Here is a 26,464-nt window from a genome sequence, read left to right on the forward strand (position 1 = left end):
TTGTAAAGATTATTTATTGTGTTTATTTTTACCAGGGGGTGGGGGCAAACCAGAGATTCACTATATGGATCAATTGGCACAAGGTAATTTAAACCAATGTGAAATGAAATAAGAACAAAATGTTTTTCTCCAGACTGTTGTTAGTCCAAGTTTAAAATCTCGCATTTCATCTATAAAACCACTAATGTGATGAACCACCACTGCTGTGTCACCAGCAAACTTCAGCAGCAGGATGGTGTCTGTCAGCAGTGAGATACACACAAGCAGATTCATTATGTTTAAAAATGATCAATCCAAATAATATGAAAGCTACAAATATGCTCTAAGTGCGATGTTTCCAAAGCTATAGCATTAACATAAAATAATAAGTAACATAACATATTAAATAACCATGAGAGCATGAAAGTAGTAAAAACATGAGCTGTCACTATACTGATGTTTTTACTCCTGTTTGTCTGTATTTCTGTTGTTTCTTCTTGTACTGTCAAACAAGTTTTCTGGTTAGGATTGGATGGCAGTGATTAATGTTTGATGTCAGCCATGATGTTTATTGTCGCAAAAAACATAGCAGCACTACAGGGCATCTCTAATCTTAATGGACCTTTTGTGTGTTTATTTGTTTATTTGTTTATTTATAAGGAACCCCATTAGCTTCCACAACAGTGGTTGCTAGTCTTCCTGGGGCCCAAGCCATCAAATATCTCCAAATAAAATGTTACAACAATTAGATCTACAGTAAAGTTTTACAATACTGAAATGTAAACATGTGAATATTAAAAATTATATAAAAGCAGAAAACCAAAACAAAACACTCAAACAAAATACACAATTTCCATTACAAGTGATATTACCCTCTACAATTTTTTACAAATACATTAAAAACTGCCTAAATAGGCTTTTAGGTGATTTTTAAAATTATGAATTGAAGCCAATTCTCTTATTGCCTCAGGCAACTTATTCCACTGAAACGATGCTCTGAATATAACAGAGTTTTTCAAAAAGTTACTTTTAACACGAGGAATTACTAAATTGTGGTTGGTTGAGAATCGTGTGGCATGATTATGAATTTCATCTGGATACTGCAACTGAGCGCAAAAAAAGTGTGGTGTGTTTAACAGTATTGTTTTCTTTAAAAATACAAGTAAGCCATAGTATAATTTAGCTTGTACAGAAAGCCAAGAAAGTTTATCATGCATTTTGTCAATACTTGTATAGTATGAACACCTTAACACTAATCTGGCCGCCCTATTTTGGACTAACTGAAGTCTGTTCAGATCTGTCTTATTAGCTGCAGACCAGATGATTGAGCAGTACTCTAGATGAGATAATACTAATGCGTTAATGACATCTTTCATAACTGAAGAAGTAATATAAAAGGAGCATTTCCTAGCTATAGCTATGCCCTGTCCCATTTTCTTAATAACAGAATTGATGTGCTGAGACCATGAAAGGTGGTGGTTTATGGTAACACCAAGTAATTTAATCTGGGTGACCTGTTCTAATGCCGATCCAGCTATGGAAAGATTTAGTTGTGGACTGTTGATTAAGCGTGCTCTACTTCCTATTAACATGGATTTGGATTTAGTCACGTTTATAATCATGTTGTTTTTACTTATCCAATCAAACACGTTCAGCAAATCTAGTTGTAATACGCTTGTCAATTCAGAGTGGCTACTGGCTGAATAAAACATGGTGGAATCATCAGCGTACATTACAAGATGAGATTTATCCAGGACGTACGGCAAATCATTTGTAAAAACTGAGTAGAGAAGTGGACCGAGGCAGCTGCCTTGGGGTAGACCACAGTTCATTTCGCGGCCCTCCGAGAAATAACCATTATAATAAACCTTTTGCCTTCTTCCAGACAGATAACTTTCCATCCAGCACAAAGCAGCTGGTGAAAATCCATAACATTTTAGTTTATCTATCAGTAGATCATGATTTATTAAATCAAATGCAGCACTAAAATCCAGAAATACCACCCCGGCCAAATTCCCTTTATCTAGGTATTTGTACCAGATATCTGTCATGTGAATGAGAGCTGAACTGGTGGAATAACCAGGTTTGTAGGCATGTTGAAACTGAGTGAGTAACTGATTTTCTATTAGATAATGTTGAATTTGTTCGTAGACAATCCTCTCCATAATTTTACTTAAAATGGGTAGCAGACTGATAGGTCTGCTGTTGACACCATTAAAAATGTCATTCTTGTTTTTAGGAATCGGAATTATTTTCGATTCTTTCCACTGCAATGGAAATAAGCTGCATGCCAGAGATTTATTAAATATGTGACATATAGGAAGGGACACAAACTTGGCTGCAACTTTGAGCAGTTTACTGTCTATGTTATCAGAACCGGAGGATGTATCGTCAGGAAGTGATGTCAATAAGCGCTCTACCATCTGCACGTTCACTGCCTCAAACTTAAATTGGCATAGTTTATTATTCATGATAACATCCTGTATAAGACGACGTGATAAGGTGGGATCGCCTTTGCTCATATTAGATTTTAAATTTGTTATTTTATTGCTGTAATAATTCACAAAATAATTGGCAATAATAATTGGTTTTTCACTAAGTTTTTAGTGCATCCTGATAATAAGGAATTACAGCAGTCCAGGCTAGAAGTAGTTTCATAGCCTCACCCTGAGATGAGATGTTTCTAATTATAGTAATATTAAATATTAATGAAATGACAGGAAGCAGTCCTACATATTTGTTTAATATGCACACTGAAGGACACCTCATACTCAACATGGTGTCTAATGATATGCTTGCTCTGGATGGCATTACGTTATTAACACTGTGAGGAATCTTTAAGATTGTATTTTTGGCCCAAGTATGAAAAATCATATTTTATATTCTGAATTTAGATAACATTTATGAGAAGGAAATTAAATTAAATTCAGTTATTTGTCTTTAAGACATACCTGCAGTTTAACTAATGGATTTCTGTATAACTGGGGACCAATGGAAGTGCAATGCAGTGTTTTCTAATAATATATGAGATCAGGGAAGCATGTATGATGTAAAAAGTATTCTAGTCTGTGTTAGTACTTTGTAATGATCACGGATGTCAGCTGTTTTACTTTGTTGTAAAGATTATTTATTGTGTTTATTTTTACCAGGGGGGGCCAAACCAGAGATTCACTATATGGATCAATTGGCACAAGGTAATTTAAACCAATGTGAAATGAAATAAGAACAAAATGTTTTTCTCCAGACTGTTGTTAGTCCAAGTTTAAAATCTCGCATTTCATCTATAAAACCACTAATGTGATGAACCACCACTGCTGTGTCACCAGCAAACTTCAACAGCAGGATGGTGTCTGTCAGCAGTGAGATACACACAAGCAGATTCATTATGTTTAAAAATGATCAATCCAAATAATATGAAAGCTACAAATATGCTCTAAGTGCGATGTTTCCAAAGCTATAGCATTAACATAAAATAATAAGTAACATAACATATTAAATAACCATGAGAGCATGAAAGTAGTAAAAACATGAGCTGTCACTATACTGATGTTTTTACTCCTGTTTGTCTGTATTTCTGTTGTTTCTTCTTGTACTGTCAAACAAGTTTTCTGGTTAGGATTGGATGGCAGTGATTAATGTTTGATGTCAGCCATGATGTTTATTGTCGCAAAAAACATAGCAGTACTACAGGGCGTCTCTAATCTTAATGGACCTTTTGTGTGTGTCTTCTTGATGACAGCCATACAGAAAGGCTTAGCTTAGTCAGCGCTCCAGTATTCCCCCAGAGAGGAGAGGTAAGAGGACACACACACCTACACACCTTAGCTATAATGCATGTAGACGGCAATGCAATCTAATTAATTAATATTCCAGCATTTGTACAGTACCATAACAATAGCATACATAGGAATGTGAGTTTTTATGAAATATAATATACTGTCATGGTGAGCTGTGTGGCAGGCAGGGGTTGGATCCGAACAGAGGATTCTACTAAAATAGGACAAACTAAGAATAAAATACACCAATACTTAATGAAAGAAACAAAGACAAACTAAGGCTAATGATCTTGAACTCGACAAATCAGAATCAGAATCTGAATCAGAATACTTTATTGATCCCTGGGGGAAATTATTTTTTGTTACAGTGCTCCATTTTAAACCAACATTAAGACAAGACAGACAATACGCTAACTAAGAATAGTACAATATATACATATATATACATACATACATAAGTCACTTATAAATAAATAGTTGGAAAAGAAACATGTGTAGTTGTAGCAGCAAACAGTGTGTTAAGTGGATGCGTTGTACAGGGAGATGGCCACAGGCAGGAAAGATTTCCTGTGTCGTTCAGTGGTGCTTTTCGGTAATCTCAGTCTCTCACTGAACGAGCTCCTGTGACTGACCAGCATGTCATGGAGTGGGTGGGAGGTGTTATCCAACATTGTCTTTATCTTGGACAGCATCCGCCTCTCCGACACCACCTTGAGGGAGTCCAGCTCCATCCCCACAACATTGCTGGCCTTACGGATTAGTTTATTAAGTCTGTTGGCATCTGCGACCCTCAGCCTGCTCCCCCAGCATGCAACAGCATAGAGGATCGCACTGGCCACCACAGACTCATAGAAAATCCTCAGCATTTTCTGGCAGATGTTGAAGGACCTCAGTCGCCTCAAAAAATAGAGACGACTCTGGCCCTTCCTGTAAAGTGCTGTGGTGTTTTTAGCCCAGTCCAGTTTACTGTCAATGTACAGTATACTCCAAGGTATTTATAGTCCTCCACAATGTCAACACTGACCCCCTGGATTGAAACAGGGGTCAAGTGTTTCCTGGTCTTCCTGAAGTCCACGATCAGTTCCTTGGTCTTTGCCACGTTGAGCTGCAGATGATTCTGCTCACACCACGTGACAAAGGAGTCGACCACAGCCCGGTACTCTGTCTCATCATCCCTGCTGATGCATCCAACCACCGCAGAGTCATCAGAAAACTTCTGAAGATGGCAGGTCTCTGTGCAGTGGCTGAAGTCTGTGGTGTAGAGGGTGAAGAGGAAGGGGGAGAGGACAGTCCCCTGTGTTGCTAATCACCTTGTCAGACACACACTGTGGGAGACGTACATATTGTGGTCTTCCTGTCAGGTAATCAACAATCCAGGACACCAGAGAAGCATCCACCTGCATCGCTGCTAACTTATCACCCAGGAGGGTCGGCCTGATGGTGTTGAAAGCACTGGAAAAGTCAAAAAACATGACCCTCACAGTGCTCGCCGGCTGGTCCAGATGGGTGTAGACACGATTGAGCAGGTAGATGATGGCGTCCTCTGTTCCGAGACGAGGCTGATAAGCGAACTGAAGGGGATCCAGATGTGGTCTTACTATGGGTCGCAGCTGGTCCAGGATGAGCCTTTCCAGGGTCTTCATGATGTGGGAGGTCAGTGCCACGGGCCTGTAATCCTGGGGGCCACTGGGACGAGGCGTCTTTGGTACAGGGACGAGGCATGATGTCTTCCACATCACCGGGACCCTCTGCAGACTCAGACTCAGCATAAACAGTTTATGAAAGACTCCACACAGCTGGGGGGCACAGGTCTTGAGGACAAGGGGACTCACTCCGTCTGGTCCAGCAGACTTGCCTGAGTGAAGTCTCCTCATTTGCATCTCAACCTGGTATTGAGTGAAGGTGATGGGTGGGGGAGGGGTGTCAGGAATCTCACAGGAGGCAACATGTGAAGAGAGAGGCTGGCACAGTGGTGTGGCTCTGGATTCCAGGCTGACTACAGGTGAGGTTGTGGGGGTGTGAGCAGACACTGTGGTGTCGAATCTATTGAAAAACAGATTCAACTCGTCGGCTCTATTCTCACCTCCCTCAGCTCCCCTGCTGTTGGTTGGCCTGAATCCAGTGATGGTCTTCATGCCCCTCCACACCTCTCTCATGCTGTTCTGCTGGAGTTTCCACTCCAGCTTCCTCCTGTAATTGTCCTTAGCCTCTCTGATCTTGTCCTTTAGTAACACTCAATTAACAACTCAATGAGACTTGACATTACATGACTGGAGAACCTAGAACTAGACAAGAACACAGCTACTGTGGGGGACACACCAAGAAAGAGGGGAAGGACTAAAATACACAAGTGGAATTAACTAGAGGCTATGGAACAGGGGGGAACACAGCTGCGACTAATCTGACAACGAGACAAAGGGGAAGCAAAATTGAATACACTGAACACACGACAAAGGACTATACAAAAAAACAAAAACAGAGATACAGATTGAGATGTGGACTGGCTGAACAAAACAAAGACATGACGGGGAAACAGAAGAATAAACACGGGGACAGAACTAAACCTGCACGAGACACAACAGACTGCACATGGGACGTGGACACAGCGAAAGCCGGGACACAGAACCATAAGGAATACTCAACTAAAGAATATTACAGAATATTAATTCTTAAAAAAAACAAAAAAAAAGAAAAAACAAAAACATAAACAATGGGTTGCCTGATTCAGGAGCATGACAAGTACATATGAATATAACCGTCACGGCTGCCGGGGTGAGCCCTGTGGTGAAGGAGGAAAAGGACCCAAAATGCAGGCAGTTGACTGGTGATGAGAGTGACGTTTATTTACAGAAGTGGCAGTGAGGAATGACAAACGACTGGAGAAACCTAAACTGGGAAAACTAAATGACAAACCTGAGAGCATAAGAAACAGGGTGCAGGGCAGAGCGCCGCAGACGGAGGAACTGAACACCATGGAACATAGACGAACCAACAACAGGCAGGACAACACACAGGGCTTAAATACACACACCGGTAATCAGGGGATGAGAGACAGGAGGGCAACACACAGGGGAAACATAAATTGAACACACTCACATGAGATGGGGACCTTCAGAATAAAACAGGAAACTCAGACACAGAGAACCAGACACGACACTGAACTAAACAGACAGATTCACAAGCAGACAGTGTGACACCATAGACAGACGGAACACAGTCTGTCACAGTCACAGACACAGAACAAAACCCTAACAAATTGCAAATCATAACAGAATACATACTCAGAATAAACAAAAGCATAAAGAAACACAAAACACTGAGTCGACAGACTCAGGACCATGACAGTAACATCCTAAGTTAGTTAAACAACTGTTAACAGTTCGTAAATCAGTGTTATTCCAAACAGTTTGTCTGAAGCAAATTGCTCCAGCTTTATAGACATTAAGGCAGAGTTGTCCAACATAAGGCCAAGGATCCAAAATTAGCCCACAAAAGGCTCTAAGTGTCATGGTCCTGGGTCTGTGACGCGGTGTTTTGTCTTTTCAAATCAAAATCCAACTTATTTGTAGGGCCTTGTTTTACAACTTTTCCTACTAATACAGAAGCTCCCTCATTCATACTACACCAAAGTAATAAAGTCATCGATAAAAAAACAAAACAAAATGAGAGAAAGTTCCCGATTTCTTTACTGTTTGCTGTGTATTTTTTCTTTCTTTGAAATAATGAAAACTTATATTGTTTAATCTGGCAATGAATTACCACTAGTGATGTGCGAATCATGAACGAATCGTTCGATACTCGAGAATCACTTTACTGACAAGTGAATCATGATTCACAAGCCCAACTGACTCACTGACTCATCCCTGTTGCTGTTAGCAAACTAATTTCATTAGTAGAAATATATCTAGCTTATAATTAAAATTGTGTGGAAAAAACTACAGCCAGTTACTTAACAAAAACATTTCTGCCCTGAACTGGAAGAAAAAACCCTGAGTAGAAGCTCACATCAAGACAATAGCTCGTCGGTTCACAGTAGCAGTTAGCTCTGCTAACATGCTAACAGCACATTTGAGTTACTCACCCCCTCCTTTCCTGTGCTGAATCGTAGTGTAAGCGAATCACTCAGGACTCACTCACCCCCTCCCTCCTGGCTCACAGCTTCTTCTTGTTGTTTGGCAACCAGTGTTAAGGAGCATTACTGACCCCCTGGCTCACAGCTCAATGGACATTTAGATGAGAAAATATATATTTGACACATTTGAGGAAAATACTAATAAAATAAAATTAAAATAAATAAAATAAATGTTCCCTTTAGAAATCTTTTTTTTCTTTTTTGCTCTATAAAAATAGTTCTTCTTTTTCAATCACTCATCTTAGCAGTAGGATTTACATGAAAAGAGAAACAAATTAAGTTTGTGTGAAAATGTACATTTTTTGCACTCTCTGGTCAACTGACTCAGTGACTCAAATGACTCAAAAAAACCCGATTCACTTTGGTGAGTGACTCATTCAAACTCGATTCAGTAAAAAGAATCGAATTTACCATCACTAATTACCAGAACTCTTTCTAGAATTTTACACGCTTCTCATGTCGTTTCACTGGTCTGGCCCAATTAATGTCAAAGTCGCTTGTATGCTGCCCATGGTGTGAAATGAGTTTGACATACCTGCATTATGGGCTTGCTCTATTCAAATATAATCCAATAGAGCCATCTAGTGGCCACACAGGTCAATAGCAGGATAGACATGGTGTTCACGCGCCTCCACAAAGTAATTAAGCTAGCCACTAGTTATGCACCTAATATAAACATCACATGGAGGTCATAATAAACTGGTAAAGACTATTAAAAGTCTACACTACAAGAAATTGGGCCAAATTACACATAGGAAAGTGTCGTGATTAATTACCATGAGGAGAACAAAAACACCCTAAAGTCCATATCACACTACAATCTCCATACTTGCAACTCTGAAATATTCATGAGAAGGGTGCACGATCAAGAACTATACAGGTAAATGAATAAATCACATTTCTCTGCTACAGTCCACTTCAGCATCCCCTCAGGCACTGGCACAGCTATATGACTATACAGAAAATTATTCTGACCCTGAAACAATTGTGATCAAACAATGAACCTGGTATCAAAATATTGATCCAATTTAGATCCCAAATATGCTTTAACTTTAGTGAGCGAATTCTAGTGAATATATGATAATAGGTTCTTCATATTCTTATATTAGGTAACTTAAAGGCCATTGTGAGGAGAAAAAATCGAAACTACTCTGGGCTGATGGTCCAAAAAGATTTCAGGACTCAGCAGGTACCTTAAATCAAATTGCTTAAATATCTGCTGCAACAGAGTGAATCTTCAAATCTTGGTTTCAGAATTTTTATTGTTCTGAATCCAAGACCGCACACACTTTGAAATTTTCCATGTTTTGGTACATTACCACCAAAACTTCAGTGTATTTTATTGGGATTTTATGTTCCAGCTTACATCCATCTTTGAACCTGAAGTGGAAACTGAATCTGGAAACATTTCCTACAGGTAATCATTCTGCATAAAAATTTCTATCACATTATTTTGACAGCTACAAGTAATAGTCTTCCAAATTAAGTACAATACTTAGAAATACTACTTTCATGCTATATGACACTGCTGGAGCTCATCAGGTCTCAGCTTGTGTCCAAATGGTGAAGTAGTCTCTCCGGACCCCACAGTTATCTGCTGGTGGTTCTCTGCTTTTTTTAATGAGGGATTCATGACCAGTCCCATGAGATGCTGTGTAAAACACCTTTAGAGTATAAAATTTATTTTTAAAATGCTCAATTAATGAGAAGTAAAAGGTGGTGAAAGGAGTAGTAGCCAGAAAAAAGATACAGCTCTTTTACACTGACCTTTTTTATTCTAAAACTGTTCCAGACAGCAGTGTTGTAGACAGCATTTGTAAGCACTGCAATTTTGAGTTTTCTTATCACCGGAGTGCTTCAAACCTGAAATATCACTTTAATGCTTTACACACTATTGATGCCAGAAAACCACCCACCCAAACAAGCAGTTGCGGGAGTTTTCGAAAGACTATGTTAGATGCAGCATGTGGGAGCAGTATAGCAAGACAGCAGGACAAGCTAACATTCGCCATAGCGAAGTGGTTATCTACAAACTGCAGGCTGATTAGGCTCATTCCAATCACCATCTGCACCTGTTGGCAAATGGCTTGCCTGCATATAAGACCAGTGCTCTCAATGAGTCTATGCCAGATCTTCTGCTAACCTGTGTTAGTGTGAGGCCAGTTAGTGTGTTCTTGAGCATCATATCTCAAATATTGAAGGCATGATTACACTGTGACAAGCTGATATTCCTGGGCTTGAGACAGCTGTGCAACAATGGTGCACAGCTGCACTGCTTCAGGACAGTAAAGCAGCAACACTGATCATTTTATTAAGGATGAAAGAATTTGGACAGTTTTTAACTCTCAGTGACGCCGCAGTGTTGATTTGACTTTGGGACGTGAAGCGGATGGATTTTTGGACCCAGATTGCTCCGCAAGGCTCCTGACTACAGTAGCTGTAATGCGCCGACAATCCATCAAGCAGTGCAGCTTCGTAGCTTACCAAAGTCTTAATTAAAACATTTTTTGACAGATTTTTGAGCGCTGTGTACCACATAAAATCGATTCGAGGTCAGTAAGCACAACCAGAATTCATACATAAGGCGCACCGGATTACAAGCTGCACTGTTGAGTTTTGTGAAAATTTAAGCATTTCAAGTGCACATTATATTCCAGAAAATACGGTATAATAAGTTCATAATATACTACTTTTGAATTCATTATTGAATGTTGCTTTGACAATGCAGTTAATCACAAAGAATCATGAGATTAATCACTCTTTAAAAAATGTAAATGCTGCCCAGCACTAATATCTAGAAATGTCTAAACCTCTAAAGTTGCACTGATTTATTCAAATAGCCAGTGCAGCAACAGTAGATAGAACATCTACTGACTGTGTGCTACAGTATTTTACTTCCATGCATCTATTTCTCTCTTCTTTCTTCATTTCTTTTTTCCCACAGATTCAAGTGTCCTGGTTTGGGTCTCTTCCAGTGTTCTCTGACTGGACTGGTGTTTGACATGACTCAGGAGGTGGAAGTTCTGTACAGGATTATCCAGTGGGATCAGAGTATCCTCCAATCAACTGGAAAGATGGCAGCAGGGCCGCTGTTTGAGATAAAGGGCTGTGAGGATGCAATTCGTCAACTCCACTTCCCACATTGTGAAACAGATGAAGGTGAACAAATTACTGTACTGACTGCAAAGTTCCACTCTGAAGAGCTTTTATTTTCAAAGGTCATGGTTGCAGACTTGGGAACAGAAAAACAACAAAACACTATTACAGCAGTGCTTATTCTGAAATTGATCCACAATTTAAAAACTCGGTCTCTTTAAGAAGCTCTTTTAATACTGACCTGTTGTCAGTTAACCTGGTTAACTACATGGTGCTCCAGCTGTTTCTTTTTAAGAACCACGTACTTTTCCAAACCTTTTGACATGTGCCGTTGCCATCAAATTGAAAATGAGCCAATCTTTTTCATGAAACAGTAAAATGTCTAAACATTTGAGATGTTTTGTAGCTCTACAGTATGGAACCCCGCAAGGGCAAAACCTTTGCGAGTTCATCTTCATTTTTTTTCCCCTCCAGTGTCGCTTGCGGGGCTCCGTACTGGAGATCTGGGTTTGTATTTTTTGTAGAATAAAATTATCCAACTGAGAAAAAAATCTAACCTAGCAACACATAAAGCCAATTATTGTTCAAATTATAGACAGTTGTGCTTAGCCATTTCCTCAGAATTAGATTTGAACAAGTGACAAAAACTGTCTCTGTTTTCACAGCTGTGCTCTCTGATGACTTGCTGTCTGTCATCAACTTCTCCGATGATGGATTTAGCGTCCTACAGCCACTGAAGATCACAGATACTCATGTGATTGTAGAAGTCTCCCACCTCTCTGCCTTTGGGCTTATCTGGGATTTCATAAAGAGGTTTTTGACCATAAAGAATCCAGTTAAGGGCCAAGTTTTACTGTTTGTCAGAGCAACACCGATGGGAGCACAGACACAAAACCTTGATGTTTTTCTCCTGCCATGCAACGTCCCTCTGCACGAGGTAAAGTTGGATCAAATGCTATATCTTCATCGCTTTCAATACTTTTAGTGCAAGCAAAATATAATGTCAAAACAAAAGTGCTTTTATTAATGGGTATGAATGAGGTTAGGTGTATAAAGTGCTTTGTGTGTCAAGTTAAAAGTGAGATATAAAAATCAGTCCATTTACTTTCTTTTTTTCCCTGAGGTGTATGAAGGAAGTTGAACACAGCTAAGCTTTCATTATGTTAGATGGCTGAGCAAAACCCCAAACACCAGCTGGAGATGACGAGTATCACGCATCTTTCTGTGTTCAGCTGCACTTTGTTTTATGCTGTTCACATGTTCACATTTCATTTGTCTTCAGACTCTTTTTCATACATGATGATTTTGGGAGCTACTCCAGTATACCTTGAGATTGTGATGTTACAATTGGCATCCACTAGGAGAGCGTTCTTCAAGCAAATATTTGAATTGAATGGAAGCCCCTGACTATGGCATTATTTTTGTACCTCTTATGAGCACACACAAATTATTTTTGCAAGTACAAATTTAGAATTGTGAGGAGGAAATTATTGCTGCGTGCAAGAAATGTATTTGTGTTTGCTATTATCCATAACCAGAGATGGGCAGTACTGTAATCTGATTACTTTTTTCAATTAACGAGTAAAGTAAGGGATTACTATTGCAAAAACGGTAATTACATTACCGTTACTTTCCCGTAGTAACGCTGCGTTACTGCGTTACTAAAACCGTGATTTTTTTTGCGAGAATGTCTCACGACAGTGACGTAAGCGAGGGCGCCGTTAGTGACAACAGCTGTGTGCAGATCAACAATGGATCACATATCGATTGTGGGGGAGAGTATGAGCGTGCAGCGTTTAAAGCGTGGAAGTACTGACCTTACTTTGAGTTTGATTCCATAAAAAGTGACAAAAACATTAGTGTCCATCGTGCGTGGGAAGAAAACTTCTTTTTACAGCGAAAAAAACCCCCCTAAACTTCCAAGCAAGCACCGAGTGCGCAACGACGTAATGGGAAACTCACAGAGAAAGTCGCGGATTCTTCAACTGACCGTGGCACACCTGCACCAGGGTAAACCTCCGCCTACCATAGTCCTGCTATGACCGCTGAGTCTTTGACTTTATTTATGTTCTGCTGTGTTTTACTTGCATCTATTTGAAAGACTGAGTGTAAACACAAAAAATATTTTATTTTATGTGCTGGAATGTGCAGAAAATAGGTTTAAATGTTAAACTAATTTATTCAAGTCAGAGAATGTTGCATATAATTAAATTTTTGCTTGATGCATAAAGTTAAAAGATTAAAACTGATAAAACAAGTTTAAAAAAAAAGAGACTTTTCCATTTGATTACATTTTGTATGATGGATTATGTAGAAAAAGTAGAATTGGGCTGAAAGATCTATCGCTTTATCACCTCTTCAGGTTGTAAATCGTGTTTTTAAAAAGTAACTAAGTAACTAAGTAATTAATTACTTTTGAAAATAATTAATCAGTAAAGTAACGGGATTACTTTTTTGGGGAAGTAATCAGTAATTAGTTACTGATTACTTTTTCAAGTAACTTGACCAACACTGTCCATAACACATACAATAACAGTCCCTCTCGTGCAGTCACAGACTTGGATGCAACAATTCTGATTTGCTGTTTTGGTCTCCAATCAGCTTGCTAGCTACTGCATTCCAGGAACACTGTCCAAAGTGTAGCTAAATCCAGTGGAGAATTAAACCAACAATGGTCCTAAAAATTATATATTTAAAAAAAAAAAATTAATCATACTAACCAAAAATGGATTTAGCTACAACCAAAACAGCCAATCAATTTTTGCATCCAAGTCTGTGATTGGTTGGTTTTGTGGCACATTTATAACAATGTACAGAAAGAGTTGTGCGTGCAGGGAGCAGAGATGTTGAGAGCGGGAGCGACACACTGAGAGCAAGTCTGCAGATGACTGTGAGCACACAGAGCAGAGATCTGAGCAAGAGCAAAAACTGACCGAAAGGGGCTGTGTGTGTATATGTTTGATAGCAAACACTGAAATACATTTCTTGTACGCAGCAAAGAATTTTGTTCACTCAAATTAAACTTTCCTTTGCTCAAAATAATTTTCTTCTCAAAATGTAACATTTGTATTTGCAAAAATTATTTACATGCGCTCAGAATAGAGGCACAAAATAACGCCATACTCAACGGAATGGTTGAGATGTTTGTGCATTTCAAAATTTTGTACTAAACTCTATTTAGTATTTATACTAATCACTAAAATGTACTTTGTATGTATACACACTTATGAGATGTAAAATTGTAATGAAATACAAAACTGAAAATTGTTTAATTTTCAGTTTTGTATTACATCGGTAACATCAGTGATGTAACCTGGGTTCATAAGTGGTTCCGGGTCTTTCAACAATCAGGCCCCTTCTCCCAGGTGACCCAGCTAGGGTTGATCAAGCCCCAGCTTGTGTCCAGGTAGCTCTACCCTACATGCCACGCCTCTCTTCTTTTGATCCACAACCACCTCGATGCCGCTTCTGCTGCGTTGGTGGCCAATTTGATGGCCCTCTGCTGGGATCTCCCTTTGCACAGGGCTTTTGGACAGCAGCTTAGAATGTGCTCCAAGGTTCCTCTCTTCTGACAGAGGATGCAACCTGGTGTCTCCACCTTCCCCCATAGTTTAACATGAAATTAAAAAAAAACAAAAAAACATTACAAAATGGTGAGGAAATAATTTGGGGAATCTGAGCATCCGTAGGTCAGTAAATAAAGAAAGAGACAATTCTTTCCAGTTATATCGCTGAGCACACTCACAGAGCTGTTTATTTTCAAAGGTTATGGTTGTGTATTAGAGCTCAGAAACTTTCAAATGGAATCATTTAAACATTAAAAATATTTTATTTTTGTTCTTTTATTCTTGTGAGGTTGAAAGTGATCTGATTTCTGATGTGTCACTTGGCCTCTACTGAAAATTAAGCCTCTAAATAAAATGTTCTGGTGTCTCCTTAAGGTGAAAGCACAGCATCCACACTCTGTTTACATCCCGGTGCCTTCCAACTGTAAACTCATCAAAAATGAGACTTACACTGTTCTCTGTCCAACAGCCAGGAAAATCCAACCCAAGGTAAATATTGTACAAGAAAAATGACTAGTGCTACCTGTACTACTGTAGAGAACAGGATACCAGTTCTTCCTGGAGGATGTTGAATTCAAATATAAACAGAGATGGGAGGCATTTTAATAGCTTTGTTTTTCATACTCATCTGATACAGAAAGAGAAATAAGAGAACACTGAATTCTCTCTTTAGCAATAAAACATAAAGCTTTGTAGGTTGAGCTGCTAAACATGACAAAATATATCAACCATCAAGAAGAGTCAAACTCCTTTGTTTGAAAAAAATCTGACATCCTTAAACTCCAAAACAGTTTTGCTGTAGACTGATATGCTGAATGAAAGTCATTTTCTAGTGTTAAGCTAAATTTGATGCAAGTACTAGAAGACATTTTACTGGCCTATTAGTTAATTAACCCACAAACAGAGTAAGGGATCATGTAGAACTGTCACCTGTTCAAAATGGACACGCATATACTGAGTAGGAACCATGACTGAAATAGAGGCCCCTGGTGATCCACTGTGAATGGTAACCTTGCTAAAGCTTACAGTTTTTCTCAAATGCTAAAACACATGTCACAAACGTTACCACCAGGTCCCCCAATGTCCAAACACAACACCCTTCTCTAAAGCTACATAAACACAACCACACCTTCCCACTGCAAAACTCAAACTCCCACACCAAGAGAGCAGCTCGAAGCTGTCAAAACTGTAAACACTATACACAGCATTACACACTACAGCAAAACAATTGAAAACACAATGCTCAATTTGTGAGAAGGTTCTTTGTTTCATAACTGCCAATGCATATTTTAGAAGCTATACAGTAACGGATCGTCGTAGATCTCTGCAGAGGATTAGGCATTTAGATTTGTGAGTTTCATATGAGTAGTATAAATCTATAGAAAATCCTGCATGTACGTACACTACTGTAACACAATTCAATGCTAAAACAGAATCTATTGCACACAACAGTAATCTTGAAAACATGAACAGGGTTTGAAGTTTTTTTATTTACGTTATTCACACCACACACACACCACAATCACTGTGCAGCATCATGTCGCTGAGCTGTTGCTCGCATCTCGTCCGTAATGATGGTGCGAGGTTGTCTTGCTCTCCCTCCTGGACCTTCTCCTCTCCCATGTTGGCCTTCTCCTCTTCCTCATTGGTCGCTCCTCTTCCTCCTCTCATTGTGTGGATGCTTTAAGCATCCACACTATTGAGTTCCTTCTTGATGTTTCCGTACACTTTTCGCCGTGGATCTACTTCCACAATTTTTGTGCTATTTTCACCGTTCAAATTTTAAACTATTCTGCTATTTCTGCTAATGACGGCTATGTCTTTTGGTATTTTTCACTATTATACTTTTTAAAATATTAAGCTTTTTTCCTTTAATTTGAAATGAATGGGAAACTTCTGCAATTCTGCTAAAATTTGCTTGTTTTTGAAACTTAACTACTTCCTCATATTTTCACATAGAGCAACCATTCAAACTTTAAAATGTTCTCAAATTATTGGGCTATTCAGGTATAAATCAGCTTTTTCAAATCTTTTACCGTTTTACTTTTATGCCTCTTAAAGTTTTCAGTTGCAAAATTGTGATTTTTCACAAAATACATGCGTTGTTATGGTTGCTATGCTCTTGGCTTCCAGTGTGCCACTGAAGGTTTTGCAGTCTTCTCTTCATGTCCGAACAACTTCTTGCTACTTGCTCAATTTTCACTCAACTTCCACAAATTATACATCAAAACTTAGGTATTTTTGCTGGCTTTCAGGAAATGTCACCATCATTGTTGTGGGACTTATAGAATGTTTGTAAATCTCCTCAGACCAACACAAAGTCGGAAAACTCTCCATAGAAAGTCAATGGAGAGTTTGTTCAAAATCACCGCTTGATTTCTGTAATGAGAGGCATATTCGAATCGTTATATCTCCTTAACAAAACAAAGTTAAGACATGAGGCTTGTCCCAGTATATCTTCAGACACTCCTAACACTCACAATTCAAGAATTTCTTTCTCACCTATTACCGTTCTGAAATGAGTTAGACTTGTTTGAGGGTAGCAAATTCGTCCTTCGCTCAGATTTCTTCAGATTTCAAACTCTGGAAATGAACCACTTTTTTCTCTTGTCATAACTTTTTGTTGGATTTCCACAGAGACCTGAAAATTTCCATGACTGTTCACCAAATCCTGCTGTCTCTTATGGTGAAAGAATGATATCGATGCTCCAAATAGATTTAGAGTTACAAAGCGTTGTTTGAGGGCAGGTCAAGGCATTTTTTGCTTTGCTCTACTCAGTTATGGTGCATTACCAGTCAAATATCTTTAATAATTCATATTTTAATGATAAATTGTTAACACTTTAAGATTCCCCCATCTCTTCTGAACAAAACGGTGTAAGAATGACCGTTCTAGCCCCTACGGTTAGGAAATTATGGTCATTTGTTTGAGGGGAGTCATCACTATGAGAAATAGACTGTGCAATAATCCTGTGTCTCTCTGTGCTGCGTGCACCTGTTTTGGCGGGAAAAAGTACACAGCCTCTCTGATTGGTGGATTCAAATTCAGCAGCTCCCAGGCTGCTTGACTGAGCTAGAAACTTGCTTCTCTCTCCGTGTGTGTGTGTGTGTGTGTGTGTGTGTGAGTGTGTGAGTGAGTGAGTGTGTGTGTGTGTGAGACAGAGAGAGAGAGAGAGAGAGAGTGAGAGAGCCTTTTTATGGGATGATCTCATTGTAAGATTCAAATTCAATATATTTAGACTGGTTGACTGATTTGGATCTTGTGTGTGTGTCTCTCTGTGCATGTGTGTTTCCATATGTGTCCATATTTGTGATTGTGTGGCTGTTATATATATTTTTTGCCGATTTTTTTCATTCAACAAGTATATTTGAGGGACCCTTAGGATGTTCCGCATTTTTTCAGCTGTCCATTTTGCTTTTCCAATTTTTCTGTTTAAGTTATTACTATTGCGCTAAATCATAGCATTTCTGCTGTTTTATAAGATTTGTGCTAAATATAGTATTTCTGATTAATTATAGTGTTTCTACCAAATCATAGTACAGTATTTTTGGTTTTTATAGGATTTTTATAGGATATTTATATTGCTTAATATAGTATTTCTGCTTATTATAGGATTTGTGCTTAATGTAGTATTTCTGCTAAATGTAGTATTTATGCTTAATCATAGTATTTCTATATATTTCTGCCAGGTCCCCAGGCAGCCAATCCTCTGTGAGGACTAAGGCATTCAAATTTACATATCAGGGCCTGCACGGCTTCCCAGCCAATCATATATGTGGGCTGAGGCATTCAAATTTGCATATTGGGGCCTTCGTGGCTTCTAAGCCAACAAGTCATCGATATCATATATCTCTAAAAATTCATATTTTAATGATAAATTTTCGACACTTGACGATTCCCCCATCTCTTCTGAACAAAACGTTGTAAGAATGACCGTTCTGGCCAATACAGTTAGGAAATTATGGTCATTTGTTTGAGGGGAATCCTCACTATGAGAAATAGACTACAAAAATCCTGTCTCTGTGCTGCGTGTGTGCACCTGTTTTGGCGGGAAAAAGTACACAGCCTCTGTGGATTCAAATTTAGCAGCTCCCAGGCTGCTTGACTGAAAACATGCTTCTCTCTCCCTTTGTGTGTGTGTGTGTGTGTGCATGAGAGAGAGAGAGAGAGAGAGAGAGACCCTCTTTAGGGCAGCATCTCATTGTTGGAAAAAAAATAGAATATATTCAGACTGGTTGACTGGCATAGACCCTCCGTGTGTCTCTCTCTGTGCATTTGTGTATACATATTTGAGTTTGTGTGTATCTGTTGGCTGTTCCTTCTTGTTTTTTAAATTTATTTTCTGCTAAGTTATTCCATTTTAGCAAAGTTCCTTTGCTTCTGCAAAGTTTTTACAATTTCTGCAACTTTTCAGCTTTTTCAGCTAGTTTTTGCAGACAGCTTCAGCTTTAAAGCATCCACACTGCATTTTCGCAGGAAATGCAAATTTTTCTAGTTTGAATTCCTCTTCCTCATTGGCCTGCTCCTCTTCTTCCAGGGCCAGCTCTTCTCCCTCCTCTGCATCAAATTCCTCTTCCCCTGACTCTGCCTTCATCCCTTGTGTTTGTTTGGAACCTTCAGCATACTGTGCACTCTGAACTTGCTTTTACATGTGGGTACAGCATTAGCAACAAGTGTCTTCAATTTTGAGTCATTGTGTGTAGTGAATGACACCAGGTGTGTTCCCTGTGTTCAAAGATTGGTGACTGTGGCAAGCATTTTGCATCACATGGGCTTTCATTTGAGGATATGAGCAGAGTTGTTTTGCAACATGTGTTTTAGCAAGGAAAAATGTGTTTAGATTTATGAGTACAGAGGGTTGTGTTTTGTGAATTGTGTCTTCATGTGACATGTGTTTATGGTACTGGAATATGGTGGCTACATTTAGTAAATGTGTTTAGACTACTGGTCATTTGGGTTACAGGATTGGCTTTTGTGTTTTAACATTTGAGAAAAACTGTAATAAACGTGCCATGGATAAAGGCATTGACCTCGATTCTTGTTTTCAGAAAGCTGAATTTGACATGGAGTTTGGACCAAACTACTATGCAACATTTGAGATCCGTTTTAATGTAAACACAGAAGAAGTCACTGTAACAGTTCAAGATCAAACCAATGAAGAAGTCTGGGAGCATGACATTGATATGGCAGGTAAAGGCTTCATCCTTCAGCAACATCATTTTCTCTCATAGTGTCCAATACTATAGAAATAAAAAGAAGACTCCTCGTATTCTCTGTAGCTCTTCATGAAAAATGGAAATGACAGGGCGATTGGAGTGGCAGGATGGTCACTCAGCTACACCAATTGAACTAAAATTAATACTAAATCAGTGTTAATGTTGCCAAAACAATATTGAAATGTAGTTTCCTCTGGTACCCGTAACATATTGAATCCATGGCTGTCTTAGTGGTGTCCAGAAAATGATCTGGGAAACTTTCTAGGGAAAGCCTGGTGATATCAGGAGAGACAGCATCCATTACACTTGGAGTAGAGAAGCTCTCATTGATAGGAATTTTGCCAAATTTATTAAACCCCCAAGACATGACAATTCAGAGCTGTAACCAGGAGGCAGATTTTTGTTTTAGATTACGTATTAATGTAGCAATAATTAAACCATTACCTAAAAGGGTTTAATTTGACACAGGTGTCTAATTAATTATACATGATGAGTTTCAAAACATATGAGTGTACAGTGTTCATCACAGTTATCACAGATCTGCTGTCCTGTGGAACCAGTTCCCAGTTTGGACTCCCTACTTTTAAGAATAGGCTTAAAACTTTAATTTTTGATAAAGCTCCTTTAGTTTTCACTGTAACTAAGAGATCCATTGATGCTCTGAGCTTTTCTTATTTACTACACTATGTGTTTATTCGCCAACTCTGCATTTAATCAAGAATCGCCAATTAACCTAACCTCACTAACTACGCTTTTGGACGTTGGAAGAAGCTGGAGTCCCCGGAGAGAACCCACACAAACATGGGGCAAACATGCAAACTTCACACCGAAAGGCCTCGGCCAAGTGGAAACAAATTCAGGCTGTGAGACAACAGTGCTAATGACCACACCAACATGCTTTAATATCTGTCTCTTTTTCACAGTGTCTTTTGTCCTGTCTTCCTCCCCTCACCCCTACTAATGTTTGTTCACTCTTCTTGTCAGACCCACCCTAATTGTCTTCACCTGTCTCAATCACTTTCAGCTGTGCCTCCTTCTCCACCTGTCTCCTGTAGCAGTTGTCAGACGCTTCACCAGAAGAGTGTACCGCAAAGCAGGATGTTGCCTCATCCAGGTAACTTCGGGGTTGTCCGTACTATGGAAGTAGTTTGCAATTTATCAGGGTAAATATTAGTGATGGGCAGATGAAGCTTCATGAAGCACTGAAGCTTTTCATCCAATTGGTTCACCCCAGCGCAAAGCTTCTTGAAGCTTCATTTGCTCTAGTAGGACACCTACTGGACGTAAAAATATTAGTTGGCATGAATTTGAAGAGTGTGGCCTTTTGCACACAGCCTGTAAATGTCAACAACAAAAGGAGTGTGTAAAACATGTATATTGTAGTAATAGCAGTACACTGTGTATATTTATACTGGCAGTATGGAAAATGATTATTTGGAAATGCTTAAAATGGAAATGATCATTTACTGTGAGGTGAGGTGTGGTTGGGGTGTGGACAGTGGTTGTGCTTTTGGTATGGACAGCTAGGTATGGACAGCTACACACTGAGCCTCAGTCCTGCCTGTTCACATTTTATTCTGTAAAAATTTTTTATGACCTTTTTAGTGGGGAGAACATAGCTAGGATTTAATGACTTAACAAATCTTTTGAATCCTTTGTCCTCCACAATGCTAAATGGCTGGGAGTCCTCAATCACCATGCTAACCAGGTCTTCATCTATTTGAGATTGTTCTCCTGAGGAAAGACAATAAAGACAAAGCACAAATATAAATATCACACACGTAACTTATTACAGCTGTATAATATTGTTATATCATTTAGTAACATTACTGCATGCTATATTATCATGGGATTTGATGGCTCACCTGGTCTTGCTCCACAATCGATGTTCCCCTTATTCTCATGCAAAGCTCTGTAGTGCCTAAGCATGGATGAGGTGTTGTTGTTATATCCCAGCTCCCTGGCACATAGCAAACACTTCACCTTGTACAAAAGTAAAGACAGCTTAACATAAATTGTATTGCAGCATCAGTATTATGAAAATACATCTTCTGTAGAAATTTACATACCTTGTTGGGAGGAATAAGATCAAAATGTTCCCACACAGGGGAGGACATCCTCCTCTTCTTAGCTGGCTCCATTCTCTCCTGACTTTCTCTCCTCACTCTCATAAACCTCCAAACTGTCTCCAAACTCTCACTAACCGCAACTCTCCATCAAACACCCACATTTTTGAATGAAGTCTGAGGGGTTTATATCGCTGTCATATCTTGCGGCAAAGTTCGAACCACTTCATGAACCAGTCATGTGGTACAGCCGGGCAGCGAGGCATCGGACGTCATCATTTTCAGCTCCTCCCATAAATGAAGCAAGCCTCGATACGCGCATTGCGGGAACGCCCCCTCCATTACTCGACACAAGCTTCGAAGCCTCGATACAGAACGTCACATCACTAGTAAATATCCATGTTAACTCATTTTGTGAGCCTAACCAGCTCTGGAGCAGGTTTGGTTTCAAATAAGAAGTCAGCAGATATAAAATCAATGCTTACTGACCAATCAGTAACATCACCGTTCCTCGAGGATTTCTAAGTCCCCTGCTGGGAGAGTACGAGGGTTGAAAGTTCTTCCGTTGCATCTAAAGTCGTTTTGTTTTTTAGATGCAACTTTATTCAAAGTCAAAGTAAACTTTGTGATCTCTCCCATATACAGTGCAGTATGCATAAAAATGAGATCATGAGGTTCCAGTTTAATTCAGTGCAAAAGACGAACAATAAATATAAGAAGTTTTATTTATTATTCATTGATTTATACTTTTTTTTTCTTTTTTGCAGTAAACGATTTTCCAACGATGTTATCATTCTATAAGCACTTTTGTCTGATCTTAAGACACGACACATACACTGCAGTTGTTAACATCATATCAAAGCTGCATGTGTCAAAGTCTGTGTGGCAGACCGTGGGAAGTGGGGAATGAGGACCCAGATGCAGGATTCTTAATGATGAGCAGTGAGTTTATTTACAGTGATGTAAACAGTTCACACAAAAAAACCCCTGTGCTCTTCCCTGATTCCCGTGCCGTGTCTTCTTCCCAATTGCCTCACGTTCTCCGCTCCCGTGTGTGTGCACTCCCAGTGATTGCTGCTCTCAGGCTTCCTACGCTCCTCCTGGGGGGGAAACAATAGACTGTGGGCATACACTAACTTAGACTTTGCTCTCAAGACACTGACATGGAGTCTCTCACAATCATCCCACACCGGTGGGAGCTCCATCACACTCTTAAATAGCTCCCCCGATGAGCCTGATCAGCAGCAGGTGTGTGGCATGGTCTTCAGGTGTGGCCAGCGCCCTAGCAGGGCCACACCCACCAGGCCTGCAGGTGCCTGTCACCCAGCCTACAGGAAACAGCTGCACACACTACTCTCTCATCCTTAAATAAATATGAGTCTGCAGCTGAGATAATACAAAATAAAACTCACAGGATCGGTTATGTCCAGAGTTTTGGGTGTGCTCCATAAAGAGAGTCAACTGTGAGTCAGTTACCACGGTAACAGTCTCTGTGACCTAAACCTGCTCGTTTGCAGGTTTCCCTCTGACTACTCTCCTCCTGCTACACCTGAACCAGCTGACTGACACTTATAAAATCCTATAGCAGAGCAGATTAATTTACATTATTTTAAACTTTTTTAAAAACATTGAAATCCCAGTTATATCATAGTTTGCTATTTTTTATATTTATTTACCATGAGTCAATTTACAATCAATTCTAAATATAAAAGGATGGACACAGTGACTACATTGCAGTTTTTATTATCAATATCTAAAAAAAAACTGTGGACAGTAGTGATCTGTTATGATCATCACACTGAAAACAGTTTTATATTTGACTATAACTGACTGCGAGGTTAGTTTCATAATCATTAACATGCCAGTGTTCAGTGATCAGTGGACCTTGATTATGTCAAATAACATTTTATGAGGTACAGTGTTTGAAATTCAATTCTGAACCAATAGTACATAATAGGACATCCATGTAGTTGTAAAAGCACGATCATATATTAAGTAATCTGAGGTATTCAGAATACGTTACTCTCATTGAGTAACGTAATGGAATACATTACAAAATACATTTGGGGCATGTATTATGTAATCTGTAGTGGAATACATTTTAAAAGTAACCTTCCAAACACTGACCACACATACCAATCATACGAACCACATCAGAAAGTGTGATCTGAAACTGTCCTTGGTCCACTGCCTGTTACAAGAAATTTGCACAATTCAAAACTTAAAAAGCAAAAACACAAACAAAAAAGTCTGTAAGATTCCATTTTGACTCTTTTCTGTTTTATAGCAGCAAAAATATATTTCAGGACTTGTAAATTTTTGTTTGTATTGTCTTTTCCTTTTTTATTTCAGGTTCTCCAGAGGTGAATGTCGCACCAAAGGTGAGTTTTAAGCTCTGTTAGCCTGCCCACTATTGCTGCTCTTCTGTGTGTTGATTTGATTTTTTACCCTGGCTCCCCCGTTACTGTTGTTTCTGTGTTTGCAGTGTCATATCTGTTGACCTAAGAATATTTCCATGCTTCAAAGTAATAATTACTGTGGATGGAAATAATAGATGGAATAATATTTTTATTGCAAAAGTGGTCATGAATTAGACCCAGTAATCAGGTCAAAACTGCAGAACAGTGGGAAAGCTAATCAGTGGCAAGAACGAGTCAAGGAGCTGGACTCCTGCGGCAATGAACAGCCAGGACAAGTGACATGCTTCCGCCTTGCTCTAGAATCTAGAGCAAGGAGGAAGCATGTCACTCGTCTAGATACTGGACTCCAGTCTAGATACTGGAGTCCAGTATCTAGACTCCAGTATCTAGAGTCTAGATACTGGAGATTAGGAAAAGGCCAACACAGATCAATTACAAATAACATCTTTTTGTGGATGATGGGATGAAGTCCCTTCTGAACTGTTACAAAGTTACATTAACATAATATTGCCTAAATTTAAGTAACATGGAAAATAACTAACACTAAACTCTGATTTTTAGCTGAAAGTTTCAACTGAGCTTCTCGAGATCCTGAATGATTTAGATGATGGGGACTTTGACACCTTTAAGTGGCACCTCAAGTCTGAGCTGTGGAAAAACATCAAGCCCATCCAAGAAAACAAGCTTACGAAGGCAGAGCGGCATGCAATGGTGGATCTCATGGTGCAGAAGTATGAGATAAGCGGAGCTGTAGAAGTGATGGAGAGCGTTTTATTGAAGATCAGCAGGAATGACCTGGTGGAAAAGTTAAGACTCTTAACTGTGGATACACCAATCTGACATTTAGATCACAAGTCCACATTCCATATTGTAACATTAATCTGACACTCTTCAGGTCTATGAGAAATATTTGACGTATATGTAAGTATTGTTGTGGAAGTTTTCCATTTAATAAAGCCTGCAGACAAGTGGTGAGCGATAGCTAACATTCTTTAATCGAAACACAAAAACGTAAACCAAGCTTGGTGAGAGAATGCATCATCGCGAAGATCAGCAGAGTCTCTCCTGAGCCTAGCATGGCTCTCAGTTAAATACCTCCTACCGGAACAAAAGGCAGTACACAGCTGTTTCACACCTTAAGGTTCACACTCCCTTGCTACCTCCCAGAGTCTCAAAGAGACAAAGATTCTCCCTGTGGAGTGGTCTGCTTCCCTCAACTTCCTTACCAGACCCCCACCATCTGTCTAACTGCATGAGTTTGAGACTTGCTAAAATCCATTGGCACCAAGGCATTATACAATAAAATAATGTGAATGATACATAAGTGAAATTAATTCTTCCACAGTATATACAGTCAAGCCCCTAATTATTCATACCTCTGGCGCATTTTGACCTACAGTTACTTTTATATAAAAACAGCAAGGTTTTTTTTGACCGGAAATGAGACAGGTGTCTCCCAAAACATAATAAGACAATGTACAACAGGCATCATAAAAAAAAAAGCTGGAAAAATAAAAACATTTTCCAGCTTTTATGTCCAGAATTATTCATACCCTTCTCAATGATCAATAGAAAAGCCTTTATTGGCTATTACAGCAATCAAATGCTTTTTATAATTGCAGACCAGCTTTTTGCATGTCTCCACAGGTATTTTTGTCAATTCATCTTTAGCAATGAGCTTCAAATCTTTCAGGTTGGAGGGTCTTCTTGCCATCACCTTGATCTTTAGCTCCCTCCACAGATTCTCAATTCAAGTCAGGACTCTGGCTGGGCCACTGCAGAACGTTAATGTTGTTGTCTGCTAACCATTTCTTCACCACTTTTGCTGTGTGTTTTGGGTCATTTTCGTGCTGAAATGTCCACGTTTGACCAAGGCCAATTTTCTCTGCAGACTGTCTGATGTTGTTGGGAATCATCATGCATTGTTCTTTATTAATGTTGCCATTTACTGTGATTAGGTTCTCTGGTCCATTGGCTGAAAAACACCCCCCAAAGCATTAGGTTCCCGCCACCATGTTTGACAGTAGGGATGGTTTTCTTTGGGTTGAAGGCTTCTCCTTTTTTACGCCAAATGAAGGAAACATCATTGTGACCAAACAATTCATTTTTGTTTTATCTGACCATAATAGAAGACCAGAAGTCGTCTTCTTTGCCCAGATGAGCATTTCCAAAGGCCAAGCAAGCTTTTGTGTGCCTAATCTGGAGAAGTGGC

The 26,464-nt window shown here is 39.2% G+C and overlaps 1 protein-coding gene across 2 annotated transcripts; it reads left to right on the plus strand.

Annotated features, from left to right (window-relative positions):
- The first annotated feature begins 38 nt into the window (after positions 1-38).
- On the plus strand, positions 39-25,249 carry LOC146680708 (uncharacterized). Of its 2 annotated transcripts, XM_085450040.1 has the most exons (12): positions 39-83; positions 3,129-3,173; positions 3,719-3,773; positions 8,997-9,076; positions 9,249-9,304; positions 10,832-11,046; positions 11,649-11,920; positions 14,925-15,038; positions 19,599-19,740; positions 20,791-20,880; positions 24,185-24,213; positions 24,814-25,249. In XM_085450040.1, exons 4-12 carry the CDS (start codon positions 9,047-9,049, stop codon positions 25,090-25,092), a joined length of 1,227 nt encoding a protein of 408 aa, XP_085306166.1. In that variant the 5' UTR covers positions 39-83; positions 3,129-3,173; positions 3,719-3,773; positions 8,997-9,046; the 3' UTR covers positions 25,093-25,249. The 2 variants fall into 2 exon arrangements, with proteins under 2 accessions (XP_085306166.1, XP_085306167.1); XM_085450041.1 differs by lacking the exons at positions 39-83; positions 3,129-3,173; positions 3,719-3,773 and having other exon boundaries at positions 8,954-9,076.
- The last annotated feature ends 1,215 nt before the right edge of the window (positions 25,250-26,464 follow it).

Source organism: Copadichromis virginalis, linkage group LG23 (genome assembly GCF_057382275.1).
Source record: "Copadichromis virginalis isolate Kocher_CV1m ecotype Utaka linkage group LG23, C_Virginalis_male_GT1.1, whole genome shotgun sequence".
NCBI lineage: Eukaryota > Metazoa > Chordata > Actinopteri > Cichliformes > Cichlidae > Copadichromis > Copadichromis virginalis.

What these genes read in the sequence shown, in the direction of transcription:
- LOC146680708 (XM_085450040.1), top strand. Translation starts at nt 9,047, where the DNA reads ATGGTCCAAAAAGATTTCAGGACTCAGCAG. An exon ending in ACATTGTGAAACAGATGAAG is followed by an intron (nt 11,047 to 11,648) that starts GTGAACAAATTA and finishes CTGTTTTCACAG; the next exon opens with CTGTGCTCTCTGATGACTTG. An exon ending in CAGGATGTTGCCTCATCCAG is followed by an intron (nt 20,881 to 24,184) that starts GTAACTTCGGGG and finishes TTTTTATTTCAG; the next exon opens with GTTCTCCAGAGGTGAATGTC.